The sequence below is a fragment of the Pelophylax lessonae genome, assembly GCF_965119305.1.
Source record: "Pelophylax lessonae genome assembly, chromosome: 1".
Lineage (NCBI taxonomy): Eukaryota > Metazoa > Chordata > Amphibia > Anura > Ranidae > Pelophylax > Pelophylax lessonae.
This window is the reverse complement of record NC_138768.1, coordinates 77,753,989-77,769,871: the sequence shown is the minus strand read 5'-3', so window position 1 is coordinate 77,769,871 and position 15,883 is coordinate 77,753,989. Positions and strand designations below refer to the sequence as shown.

The following is a 15,883-nucleotide window of genomic DNA, read 5'->3' as shown; positions in this document are numbered from 1 at the left end:
TTATTATAGTCTAGGTCATCTTTATGTAGTGTAACAATTCTTTTTTTTTTCAGATCCTGAGAGTTATTTGCCATGAGGTGCCATGTTGAACTTCCAGTGACCAGTATGAGAGAGTGAAAGCGATAACGCCAAATTTTATACACCTGCTCCCCATTCACACCTGAGACCTTGTAACACTAATGAGTCACATGACACCAGAAAGGGAAAATGGCTAATTGGGTCCAATTTGGACATTTAAACTTAGGGGTGTACTCACTTTTGTTGCCAGCGGTTTAGACATTAATGGCTGTGTGTTGAGTTATTTTTAGGGGACAGCAAATTTACACTGTTATACAAGCTGTACACTCACTACTTTACATTGTAGGAAAGTGTCATTTCTTCAGTGTTGTCACATGAAAAGATAGAATAAAATATTTACAAAAATGTGAGGGGTGTACTCACTTTTGTGAGATACTGTGTATATATAGTAAATTTTTGGGGTTCGAAGTAAATTTTATAGCAAAAAAAAATTCGATTTTTACACGTAGGAGTGAAGTGTCAGAATTGGCCCCGGATGGGAAGTGGTTAAACAGCATTTGACAGGCTCTGTACACATTTAGTGCTGGTTCACACTGGTGCGATGCCAGACATTGCATGTGTTTTGCACCCCATTGCTGTGCAGATCACATACGTTGTCTGTGCTTTGCGATTTCAGCCATACAGAATGTATTAACACTGTCGTATGCGAATCGCTGGGGGTGTCAATACAAAGTTAGGGACACCCCCAGATTATTTCGCCTATCAGTGTGTACTGTCAGTTCTGACATGAATCAGATCGCATAGGTGTGAACGCTGATTCTGCTTGCGGATCCAAAAAAGAGTCCTGTGTGAGTTTTTTGTCCGATTCCGATGTGAATTCAGCCATACAATCTGTATGGCTGAATTCGGATTGCACAGACATTGCATGGGATTTGCAGAGCAGTGCGCTCCGAATCACATGCAATGTCTGACATCGCTAAAGTGTGAACTGGCACTCGAACGTAGAGGCGTAACAAGCTCCAATTTCCTTAAGTAGAATATTACATTTGTGTAAATTGAAAGCCGTTTGTCCTCCAGCGCTGCCTGTGCGTTCCCTTTCAGCGCTGCCTGTGCGTTCCCTTTCAGCGCTGCCTGTGCGTTCCCTTTCAGCGCTGCCTGTGCGTTCCCTTTCAGCGCTGCCTGTGCGTTCCCTTTCAGCTCTTCCTGTGCGTTCCCTTTCAGCTCTTCCTGTGCGTTCCCTTTCAGCTCTTCCTGTGCGTTCCCTTGCTGCTCTTCCTGTGCGTTCCCTTGCTGCTCTTCCTGTGCGTTCCCTTGCTGCTCTTCCTGTGCGTTCCCTTGCTGCTCTTCCTGTGCGTTCCCTTTCAGCTCTTCCTGTGCGTTCCCTTTCAGCTCTTCCTGTGCGTTCTCCTTTCAGCGCTGCCTGTGCGTTCCCTTTCAGCGCTGCCTGTGCGCTCTCCTTTCAGCGCTGCCTGTGCGCTCTCCTTTCAGCGCTGCCTGTGCGCTCTCCTTTCAGCGCTGCCTGTGCGCTCTCCTTTCAGCGCTGCCTGTGCGCTCTCCTTTCAGCGCTGCCTGTGCGTTCCCTTTCAGCTCTGCCTGGGCTCAGACAATCCCGTGATTCCGATGGAAAATAGAATTGCTGTTTAAGCTGAACAAAGCGTCCATTCTGTGCTGGATGGAGTGCAGGGCTTCCCTTCCACTTCTATACACGGCTCCTTGTGTCGCTCTATTACACCACAATTTTTTCTTTTTTTCCTCCCTTTGAATTGCAAAGCCGGGTTTCTGATCCACGTAATGCTGAATTGAAAGGTATCCTGGTGTAAATAATCGGAGTGTGCGATTGACCTGGCCGGGTGATTGGAGAACGGAGTAGGATTTACGTTTGTTTGGTTTTCTCCGCCCAGAAGCTGGTTTGGTGTTGGCCGCATGTTGCTTCTTGTAGTAAACAGAGTGTCAGCAGACAGGCAGCCAATCGGAAGGTTTGTACTGGTTACCTCCCTCTACTGCTCTTCTGTACGATGTTTTTATGATTAAGCGATCAACAATGGACCGAATTGTGTGCTTATAATCACATTTTGCAGCGTCTCTTTTCCGACACGGGGGAGGAACAGATCGGAATTGCTTTGTGGCTGAGATTTATACGTGATTGAAGTGACAACAAATAAAATGCTCATTCTCCAAAAATATTTCATACAGATTTACCAGTTCTGTAATCTGTTTTTCATTAAAATTGTTTCCTAGGCTAAGTTCACGTCTATGCATTTCTCAGTGCGTTTTCAGATTTACAGAAATGAACTACAGTCCATTTACCATTCATTCCTATGGGTCACGTTCACCTCTATGCAGTTTCCACCTGTGCGTTTTTTTTTTTTTTTTTTTTTTTTTAACATGTAAGTCGGTGCGTTTTTAGCTCCAAAGACTTCAGTGGAATTGCATCAGAAATGTAAGAAAAAGTACATTATTTTTTTTTTTTGGTGCATTTCCTGCATGACAACAGACACCTCCTCCTAGCAACATTAACCACTTCTGGACCGGAAGGATTTGCCCCCTTAATGACCAGGCCATTTTTTTGCAATTCGGCATTGCGTTACTTTAACGGAAAATTTTGCGTTCCTGCGACACCGTACCAAAATAAAATTCATGTCCTTTCCTCAAACCGACCCCCCCATATGGAGCTTTCTTTTGGTGCTATTTGATCACCTGTGCGGATTTTATTGTTTGCGCTATAAACATATATGTAATAATGACACTGGCAGGGAAGGGGTTAACCCAGGGGCACTCAAAGGGTTAAATGTGAGCCTAGGGGGTGTTTTCTAACTGTGGGGGGGGGGGCTTGGGAAATGACCATCGAGACCTGTGATCCTATATAGCAGGATCACAGGCGCTCGCTCTGTGATCATTTCAGAGAGAGCGGTCAGCTGTGTTTGCAATAGCTGACCGTCCTTCTCTCTCAGCGGGGAGCAATCGAAGGTGCCCGGCAATAGGGTTTAGGTCTGGAGACATGCTTGGCCAGTCCATCACCTTTACCTTCAGCTTCTTTAGCAAGGCAGTGATCATCTTGGAGGTGTGTTTGGGGTCGTTATCATGTTGGAATACTGCCCTGCAGTCCAATCTCTGAAGGGAGGAGATCATGCTCTGCTTCAGTATGTCACAGTATATGTTGGCATTCACGGTTCCCTCAATGAACTGTAGCTTCCCAGTGACGGCAGCACTCATGCAGCCCCAGACCATGACACTCCACCACCATGCTTGACTGTAGGCAAGACACACTTGTCTTTGTACTCCTCACCTGGTTACCGCCACACACGCTTGACACCATCTGAACCAAATAAGTTTATCTTGGTCTCATCAGACCACAGGGCATGGTTCCAGTAATCCATGTCCTTAGTCTTCTTGTCTTCAGCAAACTGTTTGCTGGCTTTCTTCTGCATAATCATCAGGGACAACAGTCATGCAGAGCAATTTGATGCAGTGTGCGGCGTATGGTCTGAGCACTGACAGGCTGACCCCCCCCACCCCTTCAACCTCTGCAGCAATGCTGGCAGCACTCATACATCTATTTCCCAAAGACAACCTTTGGATATGATGCTGAGCACGTGCACACAACTTCTTTGGTCAACCATGGTGAAGCCTGTTCTGAGTGGAACCTGTCCTGTTAAACCGCTGTATGGTCTTGGCCACTGTGCTGCAGCTTAGTTTCAGGGTCTTGGCAATCTTCTTATAGTCTAGGCCATCTTTATGTAGAGCAACAATTTTTTTTTTTTTTTTTTTTTTTTTTTTTTTTCACATCCTCAAGTTCTTTGCCATGAGGTGCAATTTTAAACTTCCAGTGACCAGTATGAGAGTGTGAGAGCGATAACACCAAATTTAACACACCTGCTCCCTATTTAAACCTGAGACCTTGTAACACTAATGAGTCACATGACACCGGGGAGGGAAAATGGCTAATTGGGCCCAATCTGGACATTTTCACTTAGGGGTGTACTCACTTTTGTTGCCAGCAGTTTAGACATGAATGGCTGTGTGTTGAGTTTTTGTTGAGGGAACAGCAAATTTACACTGTTATACAAGCTGTACACTCACTACTTTACATTGTAGCAAAGTGTCATTTCTTCAGTGTTGTCACATGAAAAGATAGAATAAAATATTTACAAAAATGTGAGGGATGTACTCACTTTTGTGAGATAGTGTGTGTGTATAATATTTGTGTGTGTGTATATGTGTGTATATGTGTGTATATATATATATATATATATTGTGTGTGTGTGTATTCGACTTTTTAATTAAAATAATTTATTTAAATTAAAATGATTTTATTTTCGGTCATTATTGGCACCTTTAGCGCAAGAAAAGTTTAAGCAATGCATCCCTTTTAAATTCTATATATATTTCACATTAGTCAATTGGCTTCCATTGTGGTGTTAATCTTGCTTGCTGCATTTTTTGACGGTTTAAAAAACAGCACCGAAAACGCACCTCACCGTTAAAATGCATTAAAAACGTAACGAGAACGCATCAATAGCGCACCCTGTTACATTTTTGATGCAGTTTTTGAGTCGCATGACCTATGTAAAACACACCATACGCACGGTAAAATTGTGGCAAAGTCTCACTTTTTTTCTCTATCGACAAAATGCCGAAAACACGACTTTCAGCTGCTGAAATTTCAGGTCATCTCCAGCATATACAGTATATAAATACAAGATATACATAGAAAAGATTTTTGCTGAAATATGTATGACCTCATGCACACAGGCAGTTTGAGGAATTGCAGGTGTGGTTGCACGCCTGGGAGGGACAGCTGCAACATACAGCCGCCCATAATAATAAATAGCTGTATACAAGCTGTATGAAGGTATACGCCATGTCGGGTGAACATGACCCCATCCTGGAATGCAGGTTTTTTTTTTTTAAGACACTTATTACTTGTTAAATAAAATTGCAACGCTAAAGGTCCTGTGAAACTGCCTGTGGGTGGGGGAAAAACAGATTGCTGAGGCGCTTTTCTCTCCAGCTCCAGTGTTCTTTTTAGAGTGAATCAGGAAAATACCACATTATAGCCACCAGCTGGCACTGATGGGAAATACCACATTATAGCCACCAGCTGGCACTGATTGGGGGAAATACCACATTATAGCCACCAGCTGGCACTGATTGGGGGAAATACCACATTATAGCCACCAGCTGGCACTGATGGGAAATACCACATTATAGCCACCAGCTGGCACTGATTGGGGGAAATAGCACATTATAGCCACCAGCTGGCACTGATTGGGGGAAATACCACATTATAGCCACCAGCTGGCACTGATTGGGGGAAATACCACATTATAGCCACCAGCTGGCACTGATGGGAAAATACCACATTATAGCCACCAGCTGGCACTGATGAGGAAAATACCACATTATAGCCACCAGCTGGCACTGATGGGAAAATACCACATTATAGCCACCAGCTGGCACTGATTGGGGGAAATACCACATTATAGCCACCAGCTGGCACTGATTGGGGGAAATACCACATTATAGCCACCAGCTGGCACTGATTGGGGGAAATAGCACATTATAGCCACCAGCTGGCACTGATTGGGGGAAATACCACATTATAGCCACCAGCTGGCACTGATTGGGGGAAATACCACATTATAGCCACCAGCTGGCACTGATGGGAAAATACCACATTATAGCCACCAGCTGGCACTGATGAGGAAAATACCACATTATAGCCACCAGCTGGCACTGATAGGAAAATACCACATTATAGCCACCAGCTGGCACTGATGGGGGAAAATACCACATTATAGCCACCAGCTGGCACTGATGGGAAAATACCACATTATAGCCACCAGCTGGCACTGATGGGGAAATACCACAATATAGCCACCAGCTGGCACTGATGGGGAAAATACCACATTATAGCCACCAGCTGGCACTGATAAGAAAATACCACATTATAGCCACCAGCTGGCACTGATGGGGAAAATACCACATTATAGCCACCAACTGGCACTGATGGGAAAATACCACATTATAGCCACCAGCTGGCACTGATGGGGGGTAAATACCACATTATAGCCACCAGCTGGCACTGATGGGGAAAATACCACATTATAGCCACCAACTGGCACTGATGGGAAAATACCACATTATAGCCACCAGCTGGCACTGATGGGAAAAATACCACATTATAGCCACCAACTGGCACTGATGGGAAAATACCACATTATAGCCACCAGCTGGCACTGATGGGAAAATACCACATTATAGCCACCAGCTGGCACTGATGGGGGTAAATACCACATTATAGCCACCAGCTGGCACTGATGAGGAAAATACCACATTATAGCCACCAGCTGGCACTGATGGGAAAATACCACATTATAGCCACCAGCTGGCACTGATGGGAAAATACCACATTATAGCCACCAGCTGGCACTGATGACTGTAGTAAATAAGTATTTATTTCTGGTCATCTGCTCCATCTAGTGACCATAAAAACAAATTTTCCTGATTCACTCTGTTCTGTATGATTTGAAGAAGAGACAGCAGTGGGAGCCATTGACTCCCACTGCTGTCAATAACAGCCAGTTAGCCAATAAGAGAGCGAGGGGCAGGACTGAACCGCGGCTCTGTGTCTTATGGACGCTTCGAGCTGGGCAAGGGAGAGAGCATGCCTTAGTGCCCCCATAGCAAGCAGCTTGCAATTGGGGGCAGTGATCAAGAGGGAGGAGCCAGGAGCACAAGTAGGGGAACCAAGTAGAGAAGGATCGTGGCTGCTCTGTGCAAAACCACTGCACAGAGCAGGTTTGTTAGTTTTAAAAAAACTGAACCTTTAATGGGGGGGGGGGGGGGGTGGGGTTTGGTTATTTTACCCATACCACCTGTATGTTTGATTTGTTGCCTGTTGAAAACTTAATAAAAAAATATATATATATGTATGTATATGTGTGTGTGTGTGTGTGTATGTATATGTGTATGTGTGTGTGTATGTATGTATATATATGTATGTATATATATGTATATGTATATATATATATATATATATATATATATATATATATAATTTTGAAGCCCAGCTCTAGGAAAAATCTATTCCTTGCACTGGGGCCATGCCTGTCTGTTTAGATCTATGGGGGACACAAAACAACATTTACTTTGCTGATCCTTTGTTGTTAGACCAGTCCCAGAAGCATTTTTTGCAAAATTTGTAAAATTTTGTAATCGCTGAGAATAAATAATTACTGTGCAACTTTTTGGAGGTTTTTTTATAGTATAGGGGCCGCCTGCCTGATTTCATACTAATTGAATTAATGGTTTAGGTTTGTCCTCATATATTACATGGGTTTTCTACAGAGATTGTTCCATCAGATTGTATAGTGTATGGCCAGCCTTGGATCTTAGCGAAATTTGCATCTATGCAATTCTTGCTGCATTTCCTTTTTGTTAGCAGAATGTTGCCTGTGGTTTTCATATATGGTCATTGCTGCCAGGGGCCTTGATGGAAGTGTTACTGTAAATGTGACCCTGAGCAGGTTAGTGAACAATTACTGTATAACTGCTCCTGTCTGGCAGCCAGATCTGGCAGCTTTGCTGGGACTTATCCATCAGCCTGTTACAGATCTCTCTCTCTCTCTCGCTCTCTCTGATCCTGTTGTTTCAGTTTTGCATCCGCCAAGAGCAGCAAACCAGCCCAGCCCAGTCTGATCCAGTGTGAGTTGGTCGCTCCTGCCCTCCCCGTGCAGCTGCAGGCTGGTGTCCAGCAGGCTCTGGAGAGTTGGGCGGGATGGCAGCACCATCCACACTTACTGTATGATTAGCATAATGCTCAGCTCATTAACCTTTGCCAGCCACTGAGCCTCAGCCTAATACAGCTCTCCGGTATGTGTCATCGACAACACGGCTCAGGTCACTAGGCTGGATGGGAGGCGTTCACTGCGTTTGGTTATTTTTAGGACATCGTTTTCTCGCAGAACCATCCCGTTTATATAGAAAATATAGAATTGCAATTTTTTTTTATGAAAGAAATGGCTGTTTAACTTTTTTTTTTTTTTTTTTATTTATTTCAATGCTGAAACTTTATTACCACCTTTTTAGTGGCACTATTTTTACCCTCCTCATTAGGGTCAGAGACCCTCCAAGCGAAATCTAGCTAGATTTTATTTTTTATTTATTTATTACAGGTACCAAATACGTGCTGACCATTTTACGCTGACCATTTTACGCTGAGATTTATACTTTCATTATTATTATTGTTATATAATTTTATTATTATTTTTTTTAAAAACATTTTAAAGTTTAATTCAAGGCATGGCACTTTTTTTTTACATAGTCCAGATTAGATTATTGAACCTTCTGTTCCCTCCTAGATTTTTATTTTTCATTTTTTTTATTACAGGTATTTATTTTGTGCCAACCATTTTACGCAGCAAAATAAATCTAAATTTTTATATATATATATATATATATATATATATATATATATATATATATATATATATATATATATATAACACACACCCACACCTGTCCCCTCCCTCAAGGAGCTTTTTTTTTTTTTTTTTTTTTTTTTACTTTTTAAAGTTGAATTTAAGTCATGGCAATTTTTTTTTAACATAGTCCAGATTAGACTATTGAACCTCCTGGTCCCTCCAAGCTAAAGCTTGCTAGATTTTTATTTTTCATTTATTTATTGTAGGCCAACCATTTTACGCAGCAAAATAAATATATATACACACACACCCATGCCTGTCCCCTCCCTCCAGGAGCTTACAATCTACAATATCTCACAAAAGTGAGTACACCCCTCACATTTTTGTAAATATTTTATTATATCTTTTCACGTAACAACACTGAAGAAATTACCCTTTGCTACAATGTAAAGTAGTGAGTGTACAGCTTGTATAACAGTGTAAATTTGCTGTCCCCTCAAAATAACTCAACACACAGCCATTAATGTCTAAACTGCTGACAACAAAAGTGAGTACACCCCTAAGTGAAAATGTCCAAATTGGGCCCAAAGTGTCAATATTTTGTGTGGCCACCATTATTTCCCAGCACTGCCTTAACTCTCTTGGGCATGGAGTTCACCAGAGCTTCACAGGTTGCCACTGGAGTCCTCTTCCACTCCTCCATCCTCCCAGGGCTGGTGGATGTTAGATGCCTTGCGCTCCTCCATCTTTCATTTTGAGGATGTCCCACAGATGCTCAATAGGGTTTTGGTCTGGAGACATGCTTGGCCAGTCCATCACCTTTACCCTCAGCTTCTTTAGCAAGGCAGTGGTCGTCTTGGAGGAGTGTTTGGTGTCGTTATGTTGGAATACTGCCCTGTGGCCCAGCCTCTGAAGGGAGGGGATCATGCTCTGCTTCAGTATGTCACAGTACATGTTGGCATTCATGATTCCCTCAATGAACTGTAGCTTCCCAGTGCTGGCAGCACTCATGCAGCCCCAGACATGACACTCTCACCACCATGCTTGACTGTAGGCAAGACACACTTGTATTTGTACTCCTCACCTGGTTGCTGCCACACTCACTTGTCACCATCTGAACCATATAAGTTTAACTTGGTCTCATCAGACCACAGAACATGGTTCCAGTAATCTATGTCCTTAGTCTGCTTGTCTTCAGTAAACTGTTTGCGGGCTTTCTTGTGCATCATTCTTAGAAGAGGCTTCCTTCTGGGACGACAGCCATACAGACCAGTCTGATGCAGTGTGCGGTGTATGGTCTGACCCCCCTACCCCTTCAACCTCTGCAGCTATGCTGGCAGCACTCATACATATATTTCCCAAAGACAACCTCTGGATATGACGCTGAGCACATGCACTCAACTTCCATGGTTGACCATGGAGAGGCCTGTTCTGAATGGGACTTGTCCTGTTAAACAGCTGTATGTTCTTGGCCACCGTGCTGCAGCTCAGTTTCAGGGTCGTCTTCTTCTTATAACCTAGGCCATCTTTATGTAGAGCAACAATTCTTTTTTATTTTTCAGATCCTCAGAGTTCTTTGCCATGAGGTGCCATGTTGAACTTCCAGTGACCAGTATGAGAGAGTGAGAGCGATAACACCAAATTTAACACACCTGCTCCCCATTCACATCTGAGACCCAGTAACCCTAACGGGTCACATGACACCGGGGAGGGAAAATGGCTGATTGGCCCTGATTTGGAAATTTTTACTCACTTTTGTTGCCAGCGGTTTAGACATTAAAGGCTGTGCTAATGAACGCTGAGCATGAGCGAGAAAAATTGGATGATATTTCGTCCGATTGTCATCAAGTGTGTACGTGCCTTAAGTGGGATTTACAACCGCTTTAAGGTGTGATGCATACTGATGGGGCTTGACAATTCAGCTGAGTGATTGGTGTCGCCTACTCCAACATATCCATCTCTTCAGGAGATAGGGAAAAGGTGATAAACCATCTGTGTCCTATGCCCCCTGCTGGATTCTCATGGATCACAGAGTGCGCTAGAAGTCCTGGATCACATATATGCGATGCAGGAACCCTGCGAATCCACTGTGGGTTCCCACATCGCATTCAAATCACAGGCAGTTCCCACTGCCATATGCAAATTGCTGGGGATGTCAATACAAAGTTAACGACGCCCCCAGATTAGTTCACATATCGCAGTGCGAAATGTCAGTTCGGACATGAATCGGATCGCATAGGTGTGAACCACCATGCGATCCGATTCTGCTGTGGACCCAAAAAAGGGTCCTGTGCGAGTTGTGTAAAAATGTGATGCAAATTCATCCATACAATCTATATGGCTGAATTCGCATCGCACAGACATCTCGTGATATTCAGAGCAGTGCGCTGCGAATCACATGTGATGTCTGACAATGCACTGATGTGAACCGGGACTTAAGGTTCTACTGTACGTGAATCATATTGTGTATGGTACGGTCCAAAAATGGTGCGCAATTTAGTATGCATCCCACAAGAATTTAATTCCGAAGCGGAATGTGTAGAGATAATAATAAAAACCCATTGCTGCATTATTTGACTGCATATCATGTTTCTGTATGCTTTGTTCACTCTTTCAGGGCGTGCAATGCTGATATGTGCACAGTGTCTAAAACCTCTCATTCATTGGTAGTAACACGTCACATGACTCTTGTCTTTCAGATAATTCATTGCTTGCCCAACCAGCATTTGCACAGGACAAGAAGGAACGTTCAATTAAGGTACAGTTTTTTTTTTTTTTTTTTTCTTTTTCAATTTTTGCAGAATGAACTATTTTTTTCAATTTTAGTTAAATCCAAAATCAAAAGTGGTTGAAGATGTAGGAAAGTTTGCCGCAAGTATGCCCAACTAAAAGGGAGACTTAAAAAGTAACTTGTAGGGACAGAAATCTGGATTCTGGAGTTTAGGGATGTGATTGGCAGGGATATACAGGACATTTTACAAATCCCCTGTCCTGATTGGGCAATGTATCTAAAAGTTCTAATAGTGCAACCCTTTTTCTCTTGGGGAGAGGTGTGTGTGCTGGTATTCACATGTATGCCCTCCATCTTTGAGGCTGCATTCACGCCTCTGCGTTTTTGGTAGTACACACACCTCCCCCACAGTAGTAAAGCAGATATATGGCACACATTTAACCCTTTGATTGCCCCTGATGTTAACCCGCCAGTGCAGTGACAGTGCATATTTCTTTTAGCACCAAGCACTGTATTGGTGTCACTGGTCCCCAAAAAGTGTCAGTGTCCCGACTGTCTGCCACAATAACGCAGTCCCGCTATAAGTCTCTGATCTCTGCTATTACTAGTAAGAAAAAAAAAAAATGAAATCAATATCCCATAGTTTGTAGGCGCTATAACATTTGTGCAAACCGATCAATATACACTTATTGGGATTATTTTTACCAAAAATATGTAGCAGAATACATATTGGCCTAAACTGATGAAGACATTAGATTTTTTAAAATTTTTTTTTAATTGGATGTTATATAGAAGAAAGTAAAAAAACAAAATATAAATATAAATATATATATATATATATAATTATAGTGTGTGTATATATATATATGTGTGTGTGTGTGTGTGTATATATATATATGTATGTATGTATGTATGTGTGTATATATATATATATATATATATATATATATATATATATATATATATATATATATATATATATATATATATATATATATATATATATATATATATATATATATATTATACAAATTTTTTATATTTATTATATGGTTAAAGCCTAACTCTACTTTTGTTAAGAAAAAAACATTCCCCTCTGGGTGATCACTGTACATTACAAGAATTATAACAAACTTTGTTGCAGATTCTTACTTTTTTTTTTGTTCTGAAGAAATCATTGTTTGTTCCTCTGTGCCCCTGTCATGAGTGGATCCAACGGAAGAGGTAATAATGGGAGTGGTTTCATAATTACCACTCAGCTGTGCAGCTGCAGAGCACTAATGAGGAAAGCTGCTGGGCCTGCATCCCTTTTAAACGTGATTTCCTATTGGGAGTATCTTGCCAAAAATGACATTTTTGTTGCAGGGGATACCAGAAATCTGACTTGTATCTTAGTGCAGACTTCTGCGAAAATTAGTGAGCCAATCACATAAGCAGGAAATGATGTGTCTGGGATGTGGTCAGTATACATTCTGTGTACAGAACAGCTCCAGGTAGCCATATTGCATTGCATTTTCAGAAAATGACAGCAGCTGCAGATTGAAAAGGAAAGGTCATTTTTAATAACAATCAATTACAATATGACCTGTGTCACAATTTTATACACTATATTGTTTTTTCTTTATTTGATATTGATTTCCCCACCAAAGTGGAATTACCCTTTAAATTCTTTCCAGTTGCATTGAAACAAAGAGTGTTTTATGTCTTGTATTTTTTTTTTTTTTTTTTGTAAAGTAGTTCCAGCCTGCCAGAGTAGGAAAGCCTGTCCCATGCCGGCAACTCGCAGTGGGATCCTTACTGTGTGTGGTGAAGCCGTGGTCTCTCTGCAGAGGTCTGACACATCACCTACTGATCTTAGACCTATAACTCTGTAATCTGCAAATCTCATGATGGCAGAGCTGTGGCGCACCTCTGCAGAGAGATCACTGCTTACCCATGGAGAGCAAGGGTCCCTCTCTGAAGCATGCTGGCAGGGGACAGGCTTTTCGACTCGGCTTTTTAAAGAAAACAAATAGTAAATAATTGAAGACCTTTTTGTTTTAATGCATCTAGACTGTAATTAGCTGAGTGAACCGGAAAGTTGAATTAGGCTTTACCTCTCCTAATCCCTTCTACCCTAGAGAAGACGGTTTTGGGCGGTGATCTCTTTTAAAAGCTAAATGCTACAGGGTTTTCTGTAACGTAAAAAGAAAAAAACCTGCTTAGTCCTGTAATCCCATGTATTATTCAAATCCCAATATATCGGAGTCAGCATAGATATCCATCAGATGGAAAGTTCTCACTCTGTAAATGTTTGTTCTTACTTGCAGAGACATGCAGGAGATCTTGCACTGAAGTCTGAACATGGTAAGTCATATCTGATGGATTTAATGCACATTCCTACAGAAAACCATTTGGAATTAAAATACAGAAGGTTTAAAAAAAAAGAGTAAATGATTAAATCAGCTTGAAAGTGCTTAAAGAACAAATAAAGGCAAAGTGGTTTTTTTTTTTTTTTTTTTTTTTGGATAGAGTGGAGGTGGATTAGAGCAGTGGTCCTCAACCCCGGTCCTCGGGGCCCACTAGCAGGCCAGGTTTGCAAGATAACTAAATAACATCACAGGTGATCTCATTTGCTGCTCAGTGATTGCAGTATTCTAGTCTGCATCTCCCCAAGGTAAAACTTAAAATCTGGCCTGTTAGTGGGCCCAGAGGACCGGGGTTGAGGACCACTTGATTAGAACACCTGTCAGTTTTTATTGCTGTCTGTGCCCCCCCCCCATTAGGCACATTAAACCTCTCTATTTGTCCTGTCTACCATTGAAAGTAAAAGAAAATCCAAATTGTGGGTTATTATTTATTATTATATAGCGCCAACCGTTTGCGCAGGGCTTTACATGAGGGCAGACAGTACAGTTTATACCATTTTTTATATATATATATATATATATATATATATATTTATACCATTATATATATTTATATTTATACCATTTAATACAGGAGGAATCAGAGAGCTGACAATCTAGAAGCGAGGGTCAAGTGATACAAAAGGTAAAAACTGTGGGGGAGGAGCTGATGGAGAAAATAAAAGTACAGTTGTTAGGTGGAGGCAGAATAGGTTTCTCTGAAGAGGAAGGTTTTCCTGGATCGTCTAATAGCAAACAGAGTAGGAGATAGTCAGACAGATGGGGATAGGAAGTTCCATAAGATAGGAGAGGCTCTGGAAAAGTTCTGGAGGCGAGCATGGGAGGAGGTGACAAGGAGACCAGAGAGCAGGAGGTCTTGGGAGGAACAAATAACGATTTGGTTGGTATTTTGGCACTAGGTTGGTGGTGTAGCTGGGGGCAGAGTTGTGGATGGCTTTGTAAGTTATTGTCCGTGTTTTGACTTTAATTTGTTGGGTGAGTGGAAGCCAATGGAGGGATTGGCAGAGAGGGGTAGCAGACACTGAGTGGTTTGTAAGGTTGATGATCCTGGCAGCAATATTCATGATGGACTGAAGGGAGATTAGGCTATGTGCAATGTAAGCCAATAGTAAGGGAGTTTCAGTAGTCGAGGCGAGAGATGACCAGGGAGTAAATTAGGGGCTTAGCGGTGTTGTTGATTGAGAAGGGGAATATTTTGGGGATGTTACAGAGGTTGAGATGGCAAGATTTGGACAGTGATTGGACGTGTGGCCGAAAAGGATAGTTCAGAGTTCAGGATTACACCTAGAACCTTGGCATGCGGGGACGGGCTGCTAGTTGTGCCATTGATTTTGAGATCAGGGGAAAGAGGCACATGGGGGGAAGACTGGATAGATTGAGTTGGGGGGAAGTGTTGGAGGAAGTGGTGTGACATCCAGGCTAATATTTCTGTTTGTAAACTAGTGATATGTGAGGAGACTGAAGGAGTAAGCCGAGGGGTAGAGAGATGGATTTGGGTGTCCTCAGCATAGAGATGGTATTGGGAAGCCATGGGAGGCTATTGCCCTATCCAGGGAGGAGGTGTAGATGGAGAATAGGAGAGGTCCAAGAACAGAACCTTGGGGAACCCTGATGGAGAAAGGAAGAGAAGAGGAGGAAGTAGAATTGTATGTAACCCTAAAGGTGCGGTTGGAGAAGTAGGATGAGAACCAGCGAAGAGTACAGTCATGAAGACCAAAGGGGTGGAGGTTTTTGAGGAGGAGGGGGTGGTTCACCGTGTCAAAGGCAGCAGAGAGGTCCAGGAGTAGGAGTACAGAATAGTGTCTATTGGATTTAGCATTAGCAGATCGTTTGTGAGTTTTAGGAGAGCAGTTTTCTGTGGAGTGTTGGGGTCGGAATCCAGACTGAAGGGGATCAAGAACGTTAGTCTCAGGAAGGGGATCGCTCAGTCGGTTGTAGACCAGAGGTTCAAGGAGTTTGGATAAAAAGGGGCGAAGGTTAAGATTGGTGTGGTTTTACCTATGGGGGTGACTAATGCATGTTTTAGAGAGTTGGGAAAGATGCCAGAGGAGAGGGTGAGATTGGAGATCTAGGTTAGAGAGTGTAGGGTAGAGCCAGAGGGTGAACGCAGAATTTTTAAGGGAACAAAGTCCAGGGGGGAGGTGGTTAGCTGGATGTTAGTGAAAAGTTTAGCAACCTCGTCAATAGTGGTGGGGTTGAATTAAGGAAGTAATGATTGTACCTGTGGACATGGAGCGTTAGGTGGAGAAGGTATCTGTATAGTGGAGATCTCCTCACGAATTATATCAATCTTATGTGGG

The 15,883-nt window shown here is 42.4% G+C and overlaps 1 protein-coding gene across 2 annotated transcripts in view; it reads left to right on the top strand.

Moving 5' to 3' along the window:
- RANBP3L (RAN binding protein 3 like) overlaps nt 1-15,883 on the top strand; it is a 92,092-nt gene that overhangs the window by 33,872 nt on the left and 42,337 nt on the right. For both annotated transcript variants that reach the window (XM_082243333.1, XM_082243332.1), the window contains exons 2-3: nt 11,144-11,202; nt 13,485-13,521. In XM_082243333.1, the coding sequence (XP_082099459.1) occupies nt 11,144-11,202; nt 13,485-13,521 (96 nt within the window). The remainder of the gene's footprint in view (nt 1-11,143; nt 11,203-13,484; nt 13,522-15,883) is intronic.